The following is a 25,885-nucleotide window of genomic DNA, read 5'->3' as shown; positions in this document are numbered from 1 at the left end:
TCCAATGTAAACTAATCCTCGTCACACTTAAATTCCTAAAGCAACGCACAGTATTTAACAATGAGAAGTCCTCCAATGGACATTTACTCAAGGGGCCGGTGTGTGAAAACACAGTGCCAGGAGGAGTGCTGTCTTGAGAGAGCACCTGATAGAGATTTGGGTTATCGGCTCAAAAGGGGGACCCCTGAGAGCACGCAGCCGAACATCATTCATTCGCACATATCGTCCACATTGCAATTGTATGAAGCTATTTGAAAATCTGCAAAGTTTCCATTTAATGTGGGGCCTTGCTAATGCCAGACAATGTAGCTTGATTTAAAACTTTGCAGAACCTCTGATATTTGAATAAACAGGTCTGGTTAGACAGCTGCCACTCAGTTTAGCACTGTGTTCCCTCCTAACATTCAATCAAGGCAGTCTATCAAGATTTGTAAAAAACACAGAATAGTCATGGGATGAGTTTCGGGTTGCCTCGCGTTTTGGATTTCCTGTTGGAATCTTTTTTGTTTATTCACAAAGCTCAGAATTAAGATGAGTGACCGGTACCCTCAACTCATACTGTATATGTTTATCCTGTACTCTAGTCCTGCCCACATCATCGATATCATGTCATCATCATTTCATTAAGATAGATATCTGACATTTGATGTGTTTAAAGACATCATGTTGGGTTCTGGGAGATTAAAATACTTTTTTGACTTTTATTTTCATAATTTATTGGCCCTACAATTAAGTATTTGTTGGTAGTTGTATTTGTGGTATATGAACATAGATGAACAAGGGCATACTCATCTCCCAAAACTAAATTGTTTTATTGCTGTCAAGTGTACAGAAATAGTGTATATATAGTGTTCCTACTTTGAAATAATCTGAATTAATGCGAGTCCAGCCCGCACCACTAAAAGACGTTGGCGTAGATGCTGTCATTGTGTAGGAAGTACGATCACCAACAAGATAATCTCCTGAAGACTTTGATACTTTTTTAACATTCAGTCGCACAAATCTTACATGACTTGGCAGTTATACCACTGTCTGTTGGACCCTCAAGGTAGACTTTTCATTAGTGGAAAACCAGAGATGGGATTGATGAAAAGATGAGAGTGGGGAGCGCTGAAGAGTGAGAAGCAGACCGAGAATCTATCTTATGAATTCACCTAATTTATGGTCACATTGATAGTGGCAAAAGGCCCTGTGAACCACACAGATTGTAGACAGATATGCGTGTGTGTGTGTGTGTGTGTGTGTGTGTGCACACATACTTTCACGCATGCACGGCATCAAGGAAAAATGAGGTTATCTGGCCGTGTCAGCCGTTCTCATCTTTTCGCTCCTCTGCATGGTATTTCTCTTCATTTATCAGTCTGGAATCTAGTCCCTCGCCCCACCTCATAAACCTTTTGAGTTTCTGTTTTGCATTGTAGAGCACACATCTTAAAAAGAACATATTTAGACAAACAATAATATGTCCCTTCAGGCGAATAACAATATGCGCGGCTCAAATATGAAACTATTGTCTGAGAATATGTATCTTGTTTAATTAATTTTGCATTGTTCTGATATGACTGTGGACACTGCAGCATATTGCTGGTGCAGTGAAATTATCTCCAGGTCAACATTGAAAGTTGTCCGAGGGCAAAGAGACACTAGGCGTGACAGAGCTCTGGGAATGACTCTGCAAAAACTCTCCTTCCTCTTTCTCTCTTCACTGTTTCTGACCTTGTGTACCCTCCGGTCTGGTTTGTGGTGTTAATACTTTGTTGTTAAACGCCTTGTTAAGCAGACGCGGAGGTTACAGTCACTAACTGTCTAGTGATTGGGGATTTTATGTGGCTGAAGGGAAAAATAATACAGTTTTTAGAGGCGATTACATAAATAACTGACCTTGATTTCATTGTCTCCCATTTCACAGTCCTGGTTTGTGTTTTTTCTTTTCTCCTATTGCCAAGCACCCTTCCTCTCTCACACATGCCTTTTCTCACTTGATCACAGGTGTTTCAAAATCGGCAAATTGTTTATTCAGCCTTGTCCCAGCTTTCATTTCCTTGTCACTACCCTTTGTCACCACCATTTAACTTGCTAAATTGCCATCTTGTTTCACTCTCCGCCAATTTTATCCCTGATAATTTTTTTCTTTCTCTGTCTCATAGCCTCTGAACTTTTCAACCCCTCCCTATTCCTTTATCTGTATTTGCTTGTCAGTATTTCACCTCTTGATCCTATTGTTTTTTTTTGTATTTTTACATTGTTCTCCCACCAGTTCTCTCTCTATCTTTCTTACTATTTTACTCTGAAATTGTCATGTGCCGCCCTCGGCTGCCGAGCGTGTGTGCGCTTTTTCACGTCAATTTTCTCCATGTTTAACCACCTATTTGCAAGACATTATTAAATGATTGGAATCACAGGTTGTATGTGTGTGTGTATGGAGTGGAGGTTAGGTGGTGTGCAATGGTGCCTAGATCACCTTGAGAATTCAATTATATCCCCACCCCATGCCGTTAAAAAGCACAGGCACTGACACACACATGAATGCGCGCACAAACACACACACACACACACACACACACACACTGTGTCCTGTCTGGTATTGCAGACTCCGGTGCAGAGAAAGTTCGCCCGGTGGGATCGATCTCCGGACGGGCGTTATTGGATTTTTCAGATGTGTTCCAACGCTCTTAAAGGTTACCGCTAGAATGAATGCCACCGACACTACACCACCAAACAGGTCTATCTTTTTGTGTGTTTGTGTATGTCAGACACAGATTAAGAGAGAGTTGGGTAGAGAAAGCCACCTATTTTTTTTTACAGACAATAAGACTGATGATGAATGTCGTTTTTTTAATACTATATTCATACAGCTCTGTTTTCATCATCTCTTGAGCTACAGTGAGCACCGGCTTGGTGTCATTTAAGGCGAGTGAAATCAGCCCTCATACCTGGTGAAAGTATTTGTAAAGCACATTTGGAAATGCACCAACTGTTCTGCGTTGCATGATTTGTGATGATCGTTATTTGTACTTGTCTGGTGCGTTTTTTTTCATATTCGTTAGATTATTGGCAGCAGAATAATTCCACTTAAAAGTGTTCTATTTTTGAGGTAGAGAAAACACAATGGCAACCGTATAGTGACATCATCCTATCCTCGGTTTTACAGCTGTCATTTGTTTCCTATTACCATTATCATTGTACCGTGTGAAAAGGGCAGAAATAAATCTGAAGCATGCAGCCATTGTGGTATATTGTTTCTGTAGTTAGAGGACCCCGGCATTATCAAGATCCCAATTTCAAGCATTATTGTAAACTCTAGAAAACATTTGTCGTTGCAAAAAGGCAAGTTAGCTTGAATGTATAAAGGAACAATGATTAAGATATGGCTCATTAGTTGACCATCAGCATGAAACAAGCAACCACAAATAGGAGCAAATATAAGTATTTTTTGAGGTAGGAAGCTCAATTTAAGTAGGTTTACAGTCCCGTACATCTAAATTGTGAGTGTTTTTCTCCTAATTTGAATTGGCCCACCTCGCTACCCTTGCCATTGTGGTTGCGTGAGTATGGATAGAAGGCACCCAGCTGCATCCAGCGAAGACACATCTCGTACTCAGCGGTATTGAAGAACCCACATATGTCTGCACCAGTCTGAAACAGAGGGACAGACAATCAACTGTTAGTATGAATGTGTGTGTGTGTGTGTGTGTGAGGCGACATAGAGGGACAGAACTATGGGCACCAGGGTGCAGGTGTGACTATAAAGATTATTTAATTGATAACTAATTTAGAGTTTATGAAGAATAAGGTTACTATGTTACAGATTGCTACTATTTTACCCCAAAAACATGACAAACATGGGTTTGCTTTTTTGAGGGCATATAAGAGGCACTTAAAGAGGAATTCTTCTTTGCACACCGGCTATTAACCAAGGTCCTTTCCACCAAACACATTGTTTAAGGGCCTGCTCTATTTGTGGGGGCCCCCCACCACGTGGCCCCCAGTGCAACAGCACATCCTGTACTGTCTATATGTATGCCCCTGGTCACTCTACTTTTGTTGCAAGCATCAAATTTCCTTGTCCTTGAGTGCGACACCACAAGAGTGAACGATGTTGTGTATCTGACCCTCTGGCTTTGCTGGGGCACGCAAATGATTTACCATATTGGGATCGATGAGGTGTCAGATTACAATTATTATTAGATGCACTGAGGAGGACAGACAATAGAAGGACAGCATGTGATGGAGAGAGAGAGAGACAGAAAAGACAGCGGGGCAAACAAGCAAGACTGTAAGGATGTTTTAAAGTTGTATTTAAGTTTTTATAGGTCATAACGGACTAGCGTTAGGCTTCTTGGTTGGGGTGGGGCTTGTAATGGCATGCTTCACATTTTATCTCAAGATATCCTTTGATGAAAGGATCTAGCTAACAAAATAACATCACTCAGGCCGCTGTAATCTATTTAGAGAGGACAAGGTCACAGCAATAACATTATGTCTTGTCAAAACCAAGATCAGATGGTGATACTTACGTAAGAGATGCCAAACAGACTGAACTCCATCATGCCTGTAGAACAATGGGAAATGGGGAGTTTTGTCAGATGAAAGTTCCTTTTCTATGTTGCACAGTTTGCAACCGGTGGGATTGATCACATCTACCTGTTCTCATAAGTGTGCAAAACCCTAATATTATTAGATTACTGAAGTTTTATTCAAAACATTATTTACAGCATATGTCTATTATGTACCTATAATGGATTTGTATAGCTGGTCCCAGCTCGAATAGTTGTCTCCCAGCCAATGTCCTGCCCATTTTCCACTGGAGGGGTAAGTGGACCTGGTCACCACTATGCCTCGTTTACCCGTCACTTTCAGCACGGCACTGCACAGAGAGAACAGGCTCAGGGATTTGTTTTACACGTGGAAATCCCACACAAACATACATAAACAAGCAACAAATAGAATGTAAAAGTTTCTTCCCCTTAAGTAAAGAACATTTAATTGTGATTGTTGAATTCAGCACGGGGCTAAACACGAGACAATCCCTGAGCTAAAGCACCTGGGCTCAAGGCCCAAGGGTGCCGAGCATCCCCAGGCCCTTCTGTGGCCAATTTTGCAATCTGGACTCCCTCCAGATTGACCAATGCAGTTTCACATCGGTGATTATTATGATGAAGATTTGATGAGACTGTATTTCTGTAGATAGCTGGAAGATATGCAGCTATGCGTCTCCTGTGGCTGCATTTTCTTCCTAAAGATGTTTGCAATTATAGTTTCTGCTCCTCCTGTCCTCTTTTCTCTTCGCTTACATCTGAATTAACTGTGCTCAGATTATGTACGATTGTGATAATAATGCTAATTTGTATACTTCCAAATGTAGTCTGGTTTAGGCAATACAAATGTATTTTGAATCATGCACAATTTCCTCATGATGTGTCCTATTTGCGGTCTACATCTGTCATCTGTCTTGGCTCATAGGGGCATTTCGTGTCATACTTTTTCTCAGTAATATATTTACTGCACAAAAACAAACAAATATAAATACGTCACTCACTCATAGGTGGGCTCTGCGTGGGACCAGCCATAGAGGTTGTGGACGTCATAGTGTCTGACCTTTTTTCCATCACTGAGTATCTGCTCGCTGTTCATGCAAAGAGTCTTGTGGTTTAAGCCTCGATGTTGAGACTCCAGGGCTTTTGGGGGAAAACAAAGCACAAAAACAAACACAAAGAATAGGTTAAAGGCACACTTCTAATCTTGACTTCATAGCTTAATAAAGTATTTACAACACAGGGATAAAAAAATAAATAAAAATGGAATCATGTGTGACTTACGTGGCATATATGGAGGGTTCTCGAGAAGTGGATTACCCAGACAATTCTCACCAACTGTGCCGTGGACAAAACTGGCAGGCTCATTCATGTCCTGCAGATGTGGACAGTGTGCAGGAAGTGACGGTGAAAAGAAAATCAGGCATAATGAGGTAATAAGGTCATTTTATTACAATGTCTTCTTTCGGGCCACTCACAATCCAGATGCCATCAAACTTTGTTTTATTATAGAAATCCTGTATTTCTTGTTGCCACCATGCTGCTGTTGTAGCACGGAAGAAGTCTGGGAATGCAGTGTATGCCCTGTATATCTGGTAATGAGACAGGACATGAAATGCCGAAACGTTAACAACCCAAACAAATCTCAAGATCTCATACAAATATAAAATGTTGGAAGCTAGACGGGATATGTGTCGGAGGGATGGATACAAAAAACATTGTACCTCTACTTGGGTATCCCAGTCCAGAGAGTCATTTACTATGACATCGGGGTAATCTGGCCAGACCTTTTAAAAAACATGAACATGTCTGTTGGTTTCAATCTCTCTTTATTAATACATGCTTGTGTAATTTCCCACTTGTTTGTTTGGCCTTCCATTCCCTCTTACCTTCCCCCACACAATTTCCTCACTGAGGTTTTCGGGCCATTTGATGAAAACATCTGCTTTTCTACCTCGCTCAAAGGCAGGGTAATTTGTCTCATTTCCAGAGATGGCTGGATCCTGGAATTAAAGAGACACCATTCCTGTGTATTTAGTAGAACAGAGGCTAGGGATTCAGTAATATAACATGCTGTATATAATATGTAAACAAGCCTTATGGATTGCTGATCCTTGGGTGCCCAAACTTGTACATTATCAATAGTTTATGATAAAATGACATTACCAGAATGAAGATGAACCTCATGCCCTCTCCCCTCATTTTGTCAACCAGGGCAGGCAGTCCATCAAACTCTGGGTCCAGAACAAAGTTCAGCTGACGGTCCATGTAGTCAATGTCTGCATACTGCACATCCTGCAACAGACAAAAATGTAAGTTAAGAGAAATTGTCTCCGCACAACTTTCAACATATGCACTAAAAAGCACGTGTACCTGGCCGGTAATGTAAACACAGCACTGAGAAAGTGAGATTACAACGCACACAAAGTGAGTATGCCTTCATTCTCTGCTCAGGTAGACATTAGTCCATTATATCTTTATATAGCAAATAGTCATTTGATGCTCTGAATGTTGTTTGGAGAAGACAGTCATTTAAATATGTAATAACATTTCCCTGTATTGTTTTCGGGTCTTTTATTTTGTGCTATGAGCATGACGCAATCACAGCAAAAGACAGCTATTTTTTTTAGGGCAAGCGTTCTACTGCTGTTCAACGGTTTGCTGCATTATTCAAATATTTTCAAACTCATATATTCAAACTCCAAGTTAAGAGCTGGTACACTACAGTATGTGAATGTAATTACAGTTTGAATGAATGAATGAATAATTATAACCTACATGTCATAAAAAGCAACGCTCTTGTCGTCAGGTCAGGAAAAAATGAATTGCACACTTTGCAACAGTGGTGTTGAATGTTGGGATTCCTACTAAATAAATATGGAAATCTGTCTTAACGGTAGGCACGCAACACCTACGATATGAGGGAAGGGAGAGAACACAACTTCATCTGCTTCGGTTGCCTGGTGTGTCTGTGGTAGTTTAAGGTTGGTTAGTTAGTAAAACTAGCTGATGTGTAGCCTTAGTAAGTAGCTGTGCTTTCGTCTTCTTTCATTTCAACTAATGACGCAGGATTAGTTTTGGCCAGCGTCAGCACCTTGCAGGTTAGGGCTTTGTGAAGTCATATTCAGGGGATCACTAGATTATTGATGGAAACTCTTATCTTCTGTTCTACATGATGAAGAAGATTAAATCCTGGCCTATTGTCATGTGACACATCTTGCCACAGTCAAACACAGAGCTCTCGCAGTTGAGTATTACTTATTATGTTTTTCCAATGCGATCCCCAGATTTCATTATCAGAGAGAATTACAGGTATTGGTACAAACTGGAAACGTGTGAGGAAACCTACAATGGAATGGATTTCAGATTAGATTAGAGGTCACATTTCATTAGGTTGAACTGGATGTACCTCATATAACCAATGAAGTCACCTGTACTCTACAACCTACAGCAGACAAGAAGAGGTTTTCTGATTGCATTTGTTTGTATGAGGGCAATACAATAAATCCTTGAGTTAAGACACTGATTGAATGAAATCAATGTTTTGGCAGAGGAAGGCAAACATACTGAAAATGTAATTGGATGAGATATACTATGTGTGCACCATCAGCATTGTGTCCTGTGACATTCTGTTTTCGAATCACATTTCCGAAGTTATGATACAACAAGCTTTGATATTGTTTTCATCATACGTAACCTGAACAGGTACATATATTTCTTGTATTTGTTTTTGAATGCTGACAATATTTTTTACTGTCTGGGAACTTACATAGGGTATGCCCGCTGCCCTCATGTCTTTGTATAGATCTTCTATCTCCGTGTCATTGGCGTAACCATAGCGACAGAGTTGGAACCCAAGGGACCAATAGGCAGGTAGAACAGGTCGTCCAATCAGCTGTTAAGAAGAAAAACAAACAAGGAAGTCAAAACAGTTCAGCACAGAAAAAGTTGTTTTGCAGGAAAACGGGATGGCGTCCATAAAGTGTTTGTTTGATTGTCTGCGGGTGTGTGTGTGTGTGTGTGTGTGTTTGTGTGTGTTTAGATAGGCTAAATGAGAGAGCGCAATGAAGCGAGGAACTCCCAGCTGCTGCAGTCCATCAACAGCGGCCCAGGGCCAGCCACAAAACACACACACACACACACACACACACACACACACACACACACACACACATAGGTGTAAAAGCACACAAAAATGTGCACAGATACACACAATGCAGACAAGAAGTCCAAGAAGACTTACTGCGGTGTACTGCTGCACCACCATTTCAGGCGAAGGTCCCAGGACCATAAAGAAATCCAGGATACCTCCAACAGTCCGGTACGTTAAAGCTGGAGTAGGCTGGAAAGTCACATCTGGACATAAAGACATTTATGCCCCTTAAAAATGTATAGGAAGTGACATGTTTGTGTGTGTTCAGCATGTGTCCCTGCTCACTTACTGTGTGTGGCTTATGCATGTTTTAGTACTTATAGGAAATAGTGCAGGGATGGAAGATACAAATGGGATAACAACAAACAACTGAAGCAGTTCATTCTACATAAACATGCAGCTTGAGACTCTTTCTAGAAATTGGTTGGAATACATTCAAAAAGTAGGTATTTCTTTCACCTTTTCATGAAGACAGTTGAATTAGACCGGATCAGTATGAAATTACTTTGGCACAGTGAATGACTTAGCTCTTGGAAAGTGAGAAATGGATATAGAGGTACAAGTGTGTATGTGTGCATTCCTGTTCAGTATGCAAATATGCAAAAGTAGACATGAGAAGAAAGTGCTCATTGCGCATTGCTCGCCTTATATAACACTCCCCGTCAATGAACATGTGCTCAAGACATGAGGAACAGCCTCACTCATTGATACATACATTCTCACTGCATATGTAATTGAGTGTGATTAAGTGTGCATGTTAGGTTGGTTGGTCCCATTTGCATATTGTGTGTGTGCATGCACTGCCAATTCATTTGTTCAGTATGCGCGAGCATATGTGTGCTTTTGTGCATGCGTGTTTGTGTGTGTGTGTTTCTCTCACCCATGGCATTGCTGTTTAGTAGCAGCACACCGTGAGCCTCAGCAGTGGTCTCGAGGCCCATATAGAAGGGATGCACTCCATAGCAATTCATCTTGTACTGAAGCAGAGCGACAGAGAGAAAGAACGAAGGACAAAGTGTGAAATAGGTGAATGTTGGGGAAAGAATTGGTCTGTTTTTGTTGCGTGTGCTAATGTGTGCTTGTGCGTCTCTTTATTTATTCAAGACCATTTTCCTTAACACCTGACAGGGCATTTCTCATTGTATGACAACAATGGGTAATGGGCTATGGCATTTCCAAAAGTAGCGAAATAAAGTTATCCTCCAGCTATCCTCTAAGCAAATTAAAGCACACTGAACAGTTATTTAAATATAAACTTTCTGTATTATAGCACCCAATAATGCTCCAAAATCACCCTAATTCATCTTGCCTGAGTTAAAAGACATCAATGGACAACTGGGATGTTATTTAGGGATTATATTTGCTGCGGGGTACTAAAACAAAATCAGGAAGTCCTAAATGTAGCATACAGATCCTTAAAATGAATGACAAAGCTGGAGCTTGGTGGTTGCCAGACTTATACTACTCTTCATTTTCCTTTGACAATTTATACATCACATTTTTTGCATCTGCTTGCATTTGTTTTCAACATGCATACACTGCAGTGCGCAGTAAATGTGCATAGCAATATATTGTTCTTGTGGGAATAATTGAGTTTCAGAGTGTGTTTCTTCTGTAACTACTGTGGGGGTCTTACTGTTGTCTTGTTTAGACAAGGATGGAACTAGACGGACCGAGCTAAGAGGAACAGATAGAAAGGTGGCGGGGGAAAGGACATCTGCCACTTTCAGATGTCACCATCCTGCAACTAAGACTCATGGGAACGTCACACTCCATTAGCCTCCTGCACTTCTGGTTCATAAGACGTTGTTAAACTGTATTATAATGGCTCCTAGGACTGTCTCTTTCTCTGTCATCTTTGTCTGAATGTGTCCTTTTCTTGCTACGTGTGTGTCCTTGTTTCAGTGTGGCCCTGCTACATTGTGTGATCATGGCCTGACTCAGGAAGGAGAAAGGTCATTAACTCGTCCGATAACAAAGAGTGACAGCCAGTAACAGTGTTCTTTTGGTCTTTCTCTGTCTCGCTTTCTTGACTTCTCTCTCACAATGAAAATGTATGGACACACACTGTGTACATTTACATGGATTGTAATGGTCCAACTATGGATGCTCTTCTAAAAAGACAGGAAATAAAATAAGTAATTTACTCAGTGTCTTATAAACTTCATATTTATGTTCTCCTTAATTTGCTATGGTACACAACCTAGTTCATGACTGGAGAAATCCCCTCCAGAGTCCACAACAAAGTCTGAGTTTCCCTCAACTATCACGTATTCAACCTCAAAATATAGCTCTCTTTCATGTTGCTGCAGTTGTGTATCCTTGTGCCTATGTCTGTGCAAATTCTGAACAAAAAAGACCCATGAGAGTAGAATCAGACGATATTCTCTGCATTTCAGGGTTACATTCAGTTTGTTTATCAATTTGTTCTTTTTTTTGTCTGCTCCTTTGAAATTATCTATGTAACTGTTGGTTCTAACTCTCACAGGCTCCACCCTCTGTTGGACCATTACACCTGCTTTGAGTGCTTTGGCATCCATAATTCATCGCCCATTTGGAACTTAACGTCTATTTTCTAATGAGAATGGCTTGTGATTCACTTGGACAACCCTTAATTACTTTAATTGCACAAGTCTCCACCTTTACTGACACAACTGTAGTTCAGGTCAGAAACATTTGGACTGCTAGCTTAGCTTAGGGAGGCTTTATCAGATGTAACAGAAGCAATGAAGAGTGTCAAATCAAGGGGTATGAATGAGTGTCCCGAACACTAAAACTGGTCACCACTACTAGCTTAGCTCAGTAGTAGTAAAAGTAGTATCTATAGAACTACTAGTCTCAGTTGCATACTCGCTCCATGTCTTTTCTTTGTGCAACTCCATGGTCTTGCCTTGTAGTTCAGGGCTGTGTTGTGCCAGAAAAATACAGATTTTTAAAAGATGTTTTGGGAGTTCTAGAGGAACATTTCTGGATTTTCTCTGGAAAAGGAAAACAATGTGTGTAACACTATATAATACTGTAGGGTTTATTAACAGTTTAATAGAGTGACTTTACATAGAAATTACTTGTTTAAAAAAGTGGATTTTGCTATTCTTTAAGTAATGTGACTAAAAGTGATTGCTCTATGTATTAATGTAGCTATGATGAACTGCATCTATTAATTTAGATTAAGCTAATCCAACCTAATTTATCATACTATATTGAATTATATTTTAATATGATATTTATTTAAAGTGTTGCCATATGCGGTTTAATATATTAAAGACTGCAAATACAGAGTCCATGCCACTCTGTCTGCTCTATATTTTATTCTCATTTCATCTGCTATTCCGCCTTTTTTTCCCTCCTAACGCTAATTCCTTTGCTCTCCGAGGGGCCCCATAACATTTGTCTGAACCCTGTGGAGCTGTCTTGACAGCTCAGCAATTAGGCTTGATAATGCTGATGCAGGTGGAAACCTCATCCTGTCTGGCCTTGACACCAGTAGGGAAAACATGATGACACTCTATAACCGCCGCACATATCAACGGCACCGCATCAAAGTGACACGAATGTGAGAAAGACAAGTTTATACACTGTGCAGGAAGGTTGTTTTCAAGTCACCTCTGCAATCAGAGGGTGGCAGGTTAAAGACATTCATTGCAGGGTGCTCTGTTATATATGCCATGACCAGCAAAATTGGTTTGCAAGGAACATGAATGCTTTAAAAAAGACGTGAAAAATATTGCTAGTTTATTTTTACATTTTCTTCATCTAAATCCTTACCAGTCAAACATTCCTTCAAGCAGATGCCATGCAAGTGAACTATGCATCAACAGCAGGTTGAAATCACAGCTAAATCTAATGAGCATAAGTGCTACATTTGTTTTTTAACATGTGTGCATCAATGTGCTTCAGTGTGATACTTACACCAGGAGGCTGGTCCTTGGCGAACATACCCCAGGTGTGATAGTTGAGGTTGTGTTTATAAGTGGGATGCTCCGTCTCTCCAAAGCCGTAGACAAACTCCGATGACAGTCGAGTAGACACTTGTATGAACATGTCTGAGAACGTAAAACCTGGCACAGAGGAGTTCCAACTGAGAAAATGACAGAGGATTAAATCAATGAAAGATGGAGAGAGCAGGGTAGAGGGAATTATTGTCAAAGGGAGTTATTCACAATCTGTTTGACACAAATAAGCATAATAACCCGCAGGAACTGCAGGCATCCCTTCAACATAGTTCATACATTTTAATTAGTAAAATTTCAACTGACACGGAAGGCTTAACTATGAAATAATGTCACCCTTGCTTGGAGACATGCTTTGAAAAGACTCTCGACTGCTTCATGTGACATCATCTCGACTGCTGAACAAGAGGAAACTACTTTAGGCGCTGATACACTGGGCAACTTTCCTGAGCATATCTGATTGGGTAACAGTGCCAGAAGAGTTGACTCAGCATTGTTTCTTTAAACTCACAGGGAAACCAAAAAAAAATAATCTTGCCTGGAAATAATTGATTGGAATTCTCACCCCATGTCTCACCTTATTATTTGTTAATGGGAGCAGCTATATTGCCCACAATTACCTGGTGAATCTCTGCTCTAATGGGGCTAATTTTAGGGACAACAGGAATGGATTGCATAGTGCTTGTGGAAACAAAATGGATGCAATGCATATTCATTTACCTTGATAATTAGGACAGTATATAATGTATTTATTTATTAAAATCCTGTTTTTTAAGAGCTCTCTGGCCAAGATAGACAGCAATAACAAGGAGCTAAAGGCTAACAATATTATGTCAACACATCAGAATTAATGAAAAATATTAGTTTACTTTAAACTATTTGAGCTGGAACTGCAGATGTAAGAAAAACAAAATTATTGTTCTGATTAAAAATTGCATTGGCATTTGTAATAACACTAAAATCGTTGCCTTGAAAAAATTTCATTGCCACTGTTTTAGTTGCTTCAGCTCATTTTACTAAGTCAGTTCAACTAAAACGTTTTGTGAACTTTAAATGTCAAGTCTAACTGTGCCCAACTAATCAGTTCAATGAGAGTAGTTCATGCAACTTAGATTTCTTAGTTGACTCAACTATATGTATGTTTGGCCCCTGCAAAAAGGCATAGGCAGCCCCACGTAGCAAACAAGGACCGGCCACCTCCTACAACGCCATGTGCCACAAGAAACTCTTCTTTGGATCAGGAGTTTTCAAGGTAAGAACAAACTTTTACCTGTCTTATATGTATCAAAGGGCATGTTAAATCAAGTGCTGAACAGGTAAACTACTGACTGTTTTTTCATTGTCATTGTCTTGCATAAGAGTAGTTAGCTTTCAGTAAACAACGTTTGGTTCTACACTTGTGCTTGGTATTTTACACTCAACCGCGGGATATTTTGAGTCTATTACAGTATTTATGGTGTAATAATTCTCACAAGACATTTGGACAACAAGACTAAAGGTAATGAATATTAAATACTAGTAAATGCTGACTGCATATTGAAGGATAAATGCAAAAATCATTAAATATGAATATTTTTTGATTGATGAATGCATTTTTCATAGTGCATAGGTTTAGATAAAGATTGTATAAAAATTGAGGGGATTAGGGAATTTCTGAAGTGGTACATTTTTTGGGGAACTATCTTTTTTTTAATGCTGACAAATAATTATTGTTTGAATTTCTTAAAATAGAGACTTTGATTTGAAAGTCTAATAGCAAATGCTGCAGTGAATGCAAATTTAAGGACATGGAAAGCAAACTTCTGGAAAACTTTATTTTTTCAGAAAAGCCGTTGAAAGTTACCCAAAACCAATAGTAAGAACCCAAAACTCATGAAACAGAATAAAACATCTAGAACACATAACAGCAACGTCATCCCAACGGAACCACCTGTACAACTGAAATACTCACATCTTGGTTCCTGTGCTTTTCCTTATGACCTGGATACCGAATGGGTTGCGGGTAACTTCAACCTTGTAAAGCCTCTTGCTTTCGTCAGTCTCTGGAGTAGGGGGAACCGACAGCGGCACTGGAACCTCATAACGATCTGTGGACGGGTCCCAGATCTGAACAGGTAGGTAAGGAATATTAGTGTGTCAGTGTGTGTGTGTTTATGTGGAGCAGGCAAGTCAGATGGATACATTAAAATAAAAAGAAATAGTGAAAGAAGCAGCGTGGGCAAAGAACATGAATCATGATATGCAAGAGAAAGCACCACCAAAAAGAAACACACCTTGAACTGCAGCATGTCGCTGCTGTGGTAATGGATCACAACACGAAGGGTGTCAATATCTGGTGACTCTGGGCGACCACTGCTCCTGTACTTCTTGTTCCGAGTGATATCAACTGCCATGCCTGAGTTGCTGTCGCTTACTGCTGTAACAGTGTAGCCATAGTCTTTTGGATAGAAGCACCATGGAGCCCGTTCAATGGTGCTTTGCTGAATGAGGTCAGAAAGCATATCAGAACTTTGCAGCTGTTTAAAAACAAAACCTTTTCTTTTCAGCTGTTTAGTGATATAATACAGAAATGATATATACATATGAATTTGAACCTCATCTGTGTCACCCCTCACCTCCCAGATGCAGCCTCTGGCCTTGCACTTAGCCTCATCTGCATTCTCCTCTGGATGGCAGTCAAAGCGCTGATTCACCTCCGGCTCCAGTTCCCATTGCACCAGATAGCTCTCCCCGAGTGTGAGGGAGAGGCCTTGCAGGAACATAACCTATATGTGCATGTGTGACGAAGTGAAGGGGAGGATGAAGATGGGAGAAAGTTGTGATTAATAAATCCAAGGATGCCAGAGAGAGAACATGGCAAGACAATCTTCCTTGAGACAGAATATGTGCCTGACGTTGCGTGTGCTATCAATTAAGACACAGCTGTTAATTTCCCTCGCTGTTTCAACAACAGCCTCTGTCGGGAATTATGAGTCATTCTCACAACAAATCTCGGGGCGTCCCTTTCACGCTAGTCACTAGTCACCATCTGATACATCCTCTGCTGGTAAGGAGACTTCCGGGATCTTCACCAGTCTGTCTTCTTTGTGTCATTTTATTTTGGAATCATGCTTCAGCAATTTTATTGTGTAAAATACATCTCACAGGACACACAAGTACACAAGAATGCATCTTTAGAAAGAAGAAAAGAGACAAAGTAGGCACACGGTCATGCACTGTGAACAAAGCAAAAGGCAGTCAGGCTATATAGCAGACAGAAAAGGGTTTTCAAAAAAGGCATAAAGCAATCAAGTCAAAAAACGAAATAAAATACAGGAAGCCAACATGACTCATGTGTTTTAAAGTTCTGTTCTATTTAACAATATGGAACTAATGATGTTAGGCAGCTGTGAGCTACATTCAAGGCCCAGTCCGACTAGGCATACGAAGACCGATGGACATGACAAGCCAGAGTTTAGGTTTAACGGCACATTTACCCTTCACCCCCAGGAAATGATTACCACTGCGATTCATTTGATGAATCCATGCGTGTGTGTGTGTGTGTGATCAGAGAGACCTTGAGGATTTAGACAAGCATAGCCCCTGGCCACACACACATAAACACATGTGTGTGTGTGACAAGCGCACAAAGCAAATCTCTATAGTAATACTTAACTGAACCTCTTGACACTTTACAGACTCTCGCCAGTTGCTTATAACCCTGGGCACTTACTGTAGGACCATTGCTCAGTCATTACCTCTCACTCTTTCTTACACACATACGCACGCTCAGGCAAAAGCTTCAATGATCCTAACCTAATGTAAATTGTTATCATTTCTTACACTTAGAGGCTAACCTTGAAATGTACAGAAATGGTTTCATCCCTGGTCTTATTGAAACAAATGGTGGGCACCTGCAAGAGTAACTATGGTAGTGCTCATCAACCCTGCATCTGCCCCAAGAAAGTGATGCTTGTAGCATTGTCGAGAACAGCTAATCGCCCATGGACTCCAGTGAGGAAAGGTTTGGTTGTAACGTTAGTATATCCAGCAGCTGAAATTAACTGCAGTCAATGGGCTGCTGTCTGTAAAGGCCTGCTGTGCAAACGACATGCTCAGCTAGGCAGAGCCCTGAAGCTCCCCCCCCCCCCCCCCCCCCACACACACACACACACACACACACCACACACTGTTGGCTTGTATATTCAATGTTTATCAGGCTATTATTGAACGTGTCAGGTGTCTAAATTACACCAAATTTGACGTGGCACTCTCTTGGGTCTGCAGCCATGCGCCTGACAAGTGTAAGGTAGATCTGACGAATGGTTCTCGATATAGGTGAAGGCCGCACCCACAGAGAGGCAGACAGAGATACCTTGCTTTGTAGTTAGATGCAATTTGGCATCTATATTTTATTATACATATTTTATTATATATATTTTATTATATAGAAATGATTATATAGTTATAACTACACTATAGTTCAACTAAGTATGAAGTTGATATGGCAAACTTGTTAGCAAATGGTGGCCTATTTACACATTAAGTAGACACAGAGCAAAAATAGCATTTACTTAGAGATGTGTTTCAGGCCACCTGATTAATGTAAGTCCAACATTCACTTAATCTTTATCTTTGATCTTGGCTCTATCAACTCCTGACTCCTTGTCAAATAACTTGTCAACAGCTCTGCTCACTTTTTTTTTTACATAGTTAGTATTGTTACTTTGTGTATATACAACATTTGAATGCCTTTTCGGTAAAGGTCATTTCCCCTAGCATGTTGTGCATTTGCACATGACTATGTCTATATGTGTGTGTTTACCTCCTTTGCTCCATCGTACTGTATGTTGGAGGTCGGCACAGTGGATGTAGAGTTTCCGCTGCTAACGTGAGTCACAGAGACGGACGCGGGAGGATGAGGTACTCCGAGGACAGTAATGTTGTCAAACTTAAGAACATTCGGGTCCTTGTAGCCGTCATGTGTCACCTGCATCGTCAGGACTCCCTATAAGGCAGAGGACACACAATGTTATGCCTTATTTGAACCCATGACATTCATTGCATGCTCTCAAACTTAAAATGCTGATTATTTAGAAACATATAAGTTTCTTTTACATTTTTCCAGTTTACAACACTCCCAGTGTGCAGCACTTCCTTCTATCACGTTTACTGGTTAAGCCACCAGCTTATAAACTCCCAAAACTCTTGTGCATCAGTCAAACAGCTGATCCGATAGATATCCTGCCTGTAAACCCCGCTACCCCAGTGTAATGCCAACGTACAGGAAGAACATCCCCGTCATACATTAAACATGCAAGGCAATTCTCACTGCCTTGTGAAGCAGGAACACGGGGTACTTGATCCAACAAAGCTTCCACAGCGTACCATGGATCGATGATGCTTGGTGTTGTGGACTGGGGGAGTCTAAAGTCTCTGGTGGTTTTGAACTTTGAACTTGTGTTCAGATCAGAAGGAATATGTGGGCCAGATTCAAAAGATGGCATAGATGCCAGCAAGAGAAACTTACATAGACAGCGGAGAACTTGTAGTGGATGTAGTTGCCTGATTTAACTGTTTCTGGAAAAAAAAAAGAAGAAAAAGAGCAGATGTTAATGTTTCACATCTGTTTGACAACTGATTTACTGACACATAGTAAAATGACTGACCTTCATTTGTTAATGCGTGCGAGCTGAATGACAGTGTTTGAACAGTCACACTGACTCATGTGATGCTTTGTGCTTAACAAGATAAGAGCTTCAGTTGGATGCTCATAAAAAGAAATAAAAAAAGATTCCTGTAATGAGTGGTAATAACAAGATGCAGATGCTCTTGTCTCTCACACACACACACACACACACCAGCACATTTGCACACAATACCTCTGGAATCTCCGTCATCCCAGAATAGCTCCCCAGCTGCCTGGCTGTTGTCATCGAGAGCGACGATCAAACCCATGGGGTGACGCCGACTAAAGACGTATACATAAACACACGCTAAATACCATACGCACATGTTGTTACAATGAATCAAGCAAGTGCACATTAAATAAATATAGCACAATTTGATGCAGTTATGATTATGATGTGGAAATGTGTTGATTGATCTGTCTATGTGCTTCTGCGAGTGTGTGCATGATAATATTCATGTGCATCACATCAATCAATTGCTTTGTGAGACAGCTTGTTGAAATCCTTCAACATTATTTGAAGTGATACGTGTGTGTGTGTGTGTGTGTGTGTGTGTGTATGTGTGTGTGTGTGTATACCTGTATGTGGTGGTGACGTCAGGTCTCTGAGTTGGGAGGATCGCGCCACCTCTGATGTGTAAACCAAGCTTGTCAGCTGGAAGATGCATATTAACATAACTTCTGCGGTCTGCCAGTTGCTCCATCTGATTGGTAAGGTGACAGAATATGTTAACTGACTTCAATTTTTTGATGTGATGCTCTGTGGGCAAGAAAACCTACTTGTGGCCTCTTTCAAGGTTACAACAGTGGCCAGTATTTTGCACAAAGCCTAGGTTGCAAAATTCTGGCTTTGGGCTTGTACAATTGACTTTTTTGGAGGCCCCTTTAACACTGACGCAGAAACACTCTTTGAAATACTTGAGATACTTGAACCTGATTTCAGCAATTGTTACAGAATTGCTCAAAAATCAAGAAATGCTTTGAAGGACTGGATTTTATAGAAAGAAAAATTGTGTCTATGATATCTGTTCACAGTCAATTTTGTGGAGTATGCTGTTATGTTGTTATGTTTAAACCTGTGAGTTCCACAAATTAAATTCCATTCACCTCCATTGTTTTGCGCTTGAGGCAGAAATCTCAGAGAAGTATATCTGAAAATCAAGTAAATAAAATCTACAGTACAAGGCGACGTAACTAAGTAAGTAATAAAGTATGTGAAGTAATTGATTAAACAGGAAAATACTGCATGTAATTGTAGCTCATAGTTATCAAATTAAGAGTAATTTGGCCAATGGGCTTGATCATTAAATTATAAAAAATAAATAAAGTTTAGAAAATGCAGTGACTGAGTCAGTCGAGGACGATGTCAAGTGTGTTATTTTTTTTGCATGATAAAGATTGTTCTGTTCAGCTCAGAAGGATTTATTTTTCAGATGAGAAAACACATTTCTCTCTCTCCCGTTCTGTGTGTCTCTCTCTCTGCCCCTCCACTCATTTCTCCGAGGGCCCCGATAGAGCACAGCTAATTTCTGATCTCCTGAGGACTGAATTCTCAGCCCAGCCTAAAACAATTTATAGCTCTCTTCTCTCCATCTTCTCTCATTCTCCATCTACCTACTTCCTTCTCCACGTCATGTTATTCTCTCTTGTGGTGCTCTAATTCTTTTTTTTTTTTTAATCCCGTTTTCTTCCATTCCCATGGAGGTGTGTGTGTGTGTGTGTGTACAATTGTATGCAGTACAGTAGAGTATTGGCGAGTGTGTGGGCTGGAGTTAGTGGAGCGTCTACAACCAATTTCAGATCTTATCACCCCCTTATTGTCTGCCTTAAGGAGGTCTTCTCTAGCATTGTCTTCTCCTCTTCTCCTTATTCCTGCAGGCCCATGCTCACATCTGCCAGCTCCTCTGCAAAACTGTGATTGTCATCCCTCTCTTCTTCTCATCTTTTCTCTTGTCCCTGCTTTTCCTCTCTCTTCACGTCACGTCCTGTCCTTTCTTTTTTACCTACTTTCTCCCATCCTATGTGTTTTTGCTCCCTTCATACTTCTGTTTTTTTTCTCCATTACTTGTTTTTCGTGGTCATTTTCACTACATCAATACTCCCCCACGAACCCTTCTATCCTCCTGCCCAGATAATCACGGGGGACCAACCAGACAAGGGGCCGGCGGTGAGACAGCCAATCTAATCATTCATCTGATCAGTGGGCACTTTACATCGCCACTGTGACGCCCAAATAAGGTCCCAAAGGAGGACAACACCTCTTTTATCTCTTTGTCAGGGAGATAGTCTCTCTCCACTCTTCCCTGTCCCCTCTTTCACTCTATCTTTGTCCTCACTCTCGCTCTGTCTTATCTCTCTCGTCTCTCGGTACAAAGATCTTGAGGCAAAGACTGTCATGTGATACATGTTCTTTGTGTTGATTCCACTAATGTAACATAATAATTATAAGCCATTTTGCAATCATTTTAATTAATTTACATGGAGAACAACGTTTGATCATTTCCCATCTGAAGTGGAAAAGGATGTGCTTTAGAGGAGACTATTTTAACATGAGCAAAATGTAGTCTTACCGTCTCATAGTCATACCACACAGCATCCGGGATATATGCCCGCACCTTGTCCACACCCTGCAGAAAACAAGAACAAAATGTTTCTTCATATGTGTGCGTATTTGAACACTTGTTGTTGCCATTGAAAACAACATTAAATACCTCTGATTTGTTAAGTAGACATAAAAAGGTGTCGGCTTTGTGTTCTGTGTGAAAGCATGCCTGTGTTTGACTTGTGTTTGCAGCCAGTAACACCTGCTTCCGCTCCCCGCACACATCCTGACACTTTAATCTTATAAAGGCCTAAACAGGAGGATAGGCGCCACAAAACACAACAAAGGAAGCATGGATATTTCTTGCTGCTATAAATCACTGCAACTTAATAATAAATAAGAAGAAGATAAAATGTTTCTATCGCGGAGAGTTATTTCAAAACTGCCTACCATCTGATATAAAGTATCCTCAAAACCCTTTGTGACATTTCAGTCTACAGTGCTATGATGCAACAGATGATGGAAAAGACAGCATCAAGGGACGACTGATAGGTAACAGCCTTTGATAGCTTAAGGTGGTGGACAGACAGGAGCAATCAATAGAAGAGCGCCAAGCCTTTGATAGCTTTGTCACTTCTCTGCTCTTTCTGACAAGGCAGAACAGAGAGGAAGAGAGATAAACACAGAGAGCGCAGCGAAAGAAAGAGCGAACCAGAGGTCCTTTTCAAAACAGACCAAATTGTGAAATACACTATGTCAGCTGTGTAGGCCTAGACCGTCTGTCAAAGGCACGGATGGCACCTCTCTCTCACTCTTTCTTTTCAGTGAAAGAAAGAGAGTGAGAGTGAGGCCTGTTAATAGGAACAAGAAAGAGGTTTGACAGGAAGCCAAGGAAGAACAAACAGGTAAGAAGATGAGGAACAATGGATATGTGAACAAAAGCTAATCATTTTAAAGGCAAAGCAGCCCAAAAGTACATGAGGAACTATATAAGAGCAAAATAAGATAGAAAAAATATTGCTACAATGTCCTACTAACTAAATTAAATGACTTAATGTCCTCTTTAGGCTCCACAATTGCAGTTGTAAGGCAGATCACCTGTCACAACCGCTGCACAGCCTGTTTGGTGACAGCCTGGGTAAATGGATGCTCCCCCCTATACCTTGTTTTCTGGTGTCTGATTTGCTCGCGGTACTTATCAATCACCACACTGACTAATGGGAAGGGACTGCAGGACCTAGCATGGCTGCTAACTTCGATTGGGAGGGACAAGGCATGAGGCCCGTACCCTCATTTGGAGTACTGAAGCTCAGTTAGCCACGGGGTAAGATTTGATCAGGTGGGATAACGATTCGTACTGGCAGAATGATCAGATGGTAGCTGAGGTAGATGAGAGAAGAAGTGAGGGTGAGAAAGAGAGGAGGAAAGAGAGTCGGGATGAAATGAAAAGGGATCATAAGGATGAGTTGACAGCAGCTGATTAAGAGAATGCAGATGAGATAAGGGAGCCACTGCTTGATGAAGGGCTGAGCTAAAAAAGTAAAGGGAGCAATGAGCAAGTAGAGGGGGGAGAGTGGAAGCATGGATGAAGACTAGAGGGGATGACAGAGAGAGAGAGAGAGAGAGGGAGAGAGCAGGAGATCTCCCCAGTTTATCACAGAGATCAAGGTTAAAGCATCGACTGATCTGAATGATGAAGCAAGAGCATCATTAGAGAAAGGGAGAGGCAGGCGGACAGAGAGATAAATAGAAAGCGACAGAGAGGTATGAGAATAATGAAAAAAGAAAAGTGATGGTAGGATGTGAAGGGTTGTTAGAGATCAGCGTGTGACCTCGCTCAAGTGGCTGACACTATCTCTTCATGTGGCCCTTTCACAGCCTGATACATCTGGAACAGATAGTGGGCGCTCTGTTCTTAATGCCTGCCCTTACCCTGTCTTGAACCACAGCACTGCGGCTCAGCAGCACACTTGTCACCAGAAAAGATGAATATTCAGCCGCGCCGGACCTGTCATTTGGAAAGAGTCCTTTTTTTAAGTGGCATTGCTTGAGGTCAGAAATGTTTGTAAAGCTTATGCCAGTGTGCTACACTGCACTGCTTATTTTTCTATATATATATACATAATACGTGAGAGACGAAAAATTTCAGAAACCAATATGTTTAGGTTAAATAATCACCTTAAAGTGTGAGATACTCAATGTGAACAATGCACCATCATACTAATTGATAATGGGTGACCTTGTGCCCATTGTGACTGTGTTGACTAAATGATGCCATTCATCTTGCATTACACTCAGATCCGTTTCTTTCTGCCTGCTACCTTGGGCCTATTCAGTATTTGTCTGCCTGCCATGAACTTCAGTATGCAGAAGTGGGAGGGGAGATTCACATGACGTCTTGTAAGTATTGATCGTAAGAGTGGATCGAGCAGCATGGTGCGTCTTTGGTGTTTTGCTCGGGTTTGGTTAAACCCAAATTCTGGGCACATGGACAAATGTAACTCAAAAGCTTACAAACACTGGTGGAACATCTGTCGATGATATGTTGGACAAATTGATTTGAAATGTGAACACCCTCAAAGCAGAGAAAAAATAAAGCAATTTTCTGTATACTGCACACTGATAGCTGTGGTGTGAACGACTGGTCTCCAACGTAGAGCTGTCCAAATGTGTCATGATGCATTCAGTGCGAATTGTAGGCCTGAATGCATCATCTGTACATGTCTGGGACTGGCAATATGACATGCCCTCTTATAAACACACCGTGCAATTGCTTACAATGTCACCCAAAAAAAGTTGCACATGAGAACAACATGGTCATCAAGTATTTCTGAATAACTTTATCCAGTACACTGAATTCATCCGAGACAATTCTGTACCATCACAAGCAAGGTCATCATTTCCCTTATTGTATGCATTTCTCTCTATTCAATTGTCAGTGTCACGATCTTGGTTTAGTTTGTTTCCTGTTTTATTTTGAAGTTTCCTGCCTCTTGTCTCCTGTGTATATTTGACTTCCTGTCTTTGTGATTTCCCCTCCTTTTTTACTGTGGATCACCTGTGTTGGATTTCTCTCGTTAGCCTTGTTCTGTTCCCTTGTCTTTCTTCGACCTATCAGCTTTCAGCCTGCCCTCGTGTCTGCTGTTAGGTTCAGAACCTCTCAGAACTGTGGAAGGCCGCATGTTGAAAAACAGCCCAGAGGAGAAGAAGCCCCCCCCCCCCCTTGCTCCCATTCTGATGGAGGACAGGAATCGGCAGGTCCAGATCAAAATCACAAGATATTTAATAACTAACAGAAGCCAAAACAACTGCAAACTGAAGTACACCATGAATGATAAAAACAAACATAATACTCCATAAATGTGAGACCCCGTTCAGGCCACCCAGCAAACTGGTGTGTTCACTGGATGGCCCCAAGGAAGTCTCTCTCTCTCCTGGGATTCACAGCTCTTTGTCCCCCCAAAGTTACATCCCTGAGCCCATCGATCAGCTCCCACGATTGGCTCATCCAATCAGCCCCTCCTGTGCAGATGACCCATTGTTCTGTTCTTCTCACCTAGGTCAGCCAGCTTCGTTCCAACCCCCGCTGGCAGACACCTCCTTACATTCTTGGGACCAGTTCCTTTGTTTGATTCGCCAAACCCCCGCTTCCTGTCTTTTGTCAGTTGATTGTCGCTTCGTCTGCTATGTCTCCCTTGTTATTATCCCTTGTGCAGTTGTCTGATTTACCTGATCCTGTTTCGTATCGTTTTTGCCCGTTCTTGTCATTGGATTTTTAGTTATTCACTTTTAGGCTCACCTTCCAAGTTTTTGCTTTTTTTTAATTATTTTTTTTTATGAATCACAGTTTAAAATCCCTCTGTTCCCTGTGGCTGTCTGCATTTGAGTCCATCCCCTGTTGACCATTTCTACAGACCATGACAATCAGGGCACTTTGATGATGTAGAGCGCGGTGCTTTTACAGAGAAAATAAACAGGTGGTTGGTCATAATTGATGCCAGGCCCTAAAACGCCCACTTATGATGGAATTCTCTTCATCCCATTCTGTTAACAAATTCACTACAGTTGAGCTGTGTCACTTGCTCTGAAAGGACCCAAAGTAGGTGCACTTTTGACAGCTATTAATTTGTTTTGTATGTCTTTTGTATTCAAATTACAACCTGCATAGTCACCTTATGGCCTTGTCCCTTCCCCTCAGACCAACTCGAGCCATGAGGCACTGCAAGCACGAACCCTCCACTTCTTGTATTAGAAACTTTTCCACAATCACACTGATTGAAGCTACTTTATCCCTGGCCCCACTATGAATCCAATTCGCTTTCCACTATTCTGTAATTCACAAGAGGCCATGCTAAATTGCTTATTAATCAGGCCACTTTGACATGACCGCAATCGCTGTGTATGCACGAATACACATGCACGTACAGCCACGCACATTTACTAGTACACACAGGTGCACGCATACACACACACACACACACATACACACTGAGACAAACATGCACAAACACACCATATACACACACACACACTTCTATCTACACTTCTAATCTGCTGGTAATGAGGTCAGTGCTCTCATTAGAGTTGAGAGAAAAGAGGGAGGATATGAAAGAGAGAAGAAAGAGGGATGAGAGGAGGGGAGGGCAACAAAGAAAATCCCATGTCATGTTTTCCCAGCGGAGGTCACTGTATGTGTGTGTGCGTGTGTGTGTGTGAGTGAGAGAGTAACTGATCATCTCATCTGCATCATCTGCAAGACACATTTCTCTCTGTACTACCTGTACATTTCCATATGTTGTGTAGCTGTAAATGATGGTAGTTTCTGTGTCTAGATGTGATATAGTACGGTCATGAAAGTGCATTTTGAGTAAGCGCATGCATTTGAAGGACCAAAGCATGTTTGTATCTGTTATTTGGGGTTTTTGTGTTGGCTGACCGGGTGTAGCACAGGTGTGATGAGCAGGTGTTTTCCCCAGAGGAACTGCTGGTCCACTGTCCAGGTGGCACTGTCGGAGTAGAATCTTGGGAGTGACAAAG

At 41.1% G+C, this 25,885-nt stretch overlaps 1 protein-coding gene across 1 annotated transcript in view; it reads right to left on the bottom strand.

Moving 5' to 3' along the window:
• The window catches only part of si (sucrase-isomaltase), a 67,150-nt gene that overhangs the window by 12,983 nt on the left and 28,282 nt on the right, over positions 1-25,885 (bottom strand). Inside the window, exons 19-40 of the mRNA XM_079165742.1 lie at positions 25,785-25,869; positions 20,877-20,933; positions 18,886-19,010; positions 18,500-18,588; positions 18,148-18,197; positions 17,443-17,625; positions 15,254-15,403; positions 14,912-15,118; positions 14,590-14,744; positions 12,598-12,766; positions 9,569-9,665; positions 8,779-8,891; positions 8,305-8,430; positions 6,702-6,830; positions 6,425-6,538; positions 6,260-6,322; positions 6,014-6,127; positions 5,820-5,910; positions 5,540-5,678; positions 4,734-4,867; positions 4,518-4,552; positions 3,520-3,636 (exon numbers count right to left, since the gene is read on the bottom strand). Coding sequence (XP_079021868.1) covers positions 3,520-3,636; positions 4,518-4,552; positions 4,734-4,867; positions 5,540-5,678; positions 5,820-5,910; positions 6,014-6,127; positions 6,260-6,322; positions 6,425-6,538; positions 6,702-6,830; positions 8,305-8,430; positions 8,779-8,891; positions 9,569-9,665; positions 12,598-12,766; positions 14,590-14,744; positions 14,912-15,118; positions 15,254-15,403; positions 17,443-17,625; positions 18,148-18,197; positions 18,500-18,588; positions 18,886-19,010; positions 20,877-20,933; positions 25,785-25,869 — 2,542 coding nt within the window. The remainder of the gene's footprint in view (positions 1-3,519; positions 3,637-4,517; positions 4,553-4,733; positions 4,868-5,539; positions 5,679-5,819; positions 5,911-6,013; positions 6,128-6,259; positions 6,323-6,424; positions 6,539-6,701; positions 6,831-8,304; positions 8,431-8,778; positions 8,892-9,568; positions 9,666-12,597; positions 12,767-14,589; positions 14,745-14,911; positions 15,119-15,253; positions 15,404-17,442; positions 17,626-18,147; positions 18,198-18,499; positions 18,589-18,885; positions 19,011-20,876; positions 20,934-25,784; positions 25,870-25,885) is intronic.

The sequence above is a fragment of the Pholis gunnellus genome, assembly GCF_910591455.1.
Source record: "Pholis gunnellus genome assembly, chromosome: 9".
NCBI lineage: Eukaryota > Metazoa > Chordata > Actinopteri > Perciformes > Pholidae > Pholis > Pholis gunnellus.
The sequence above is the reverse complement of the archived record's forward strand: the minus strand, read 5'-3'. Positions and strand labels throughout refer to the sequence as shown.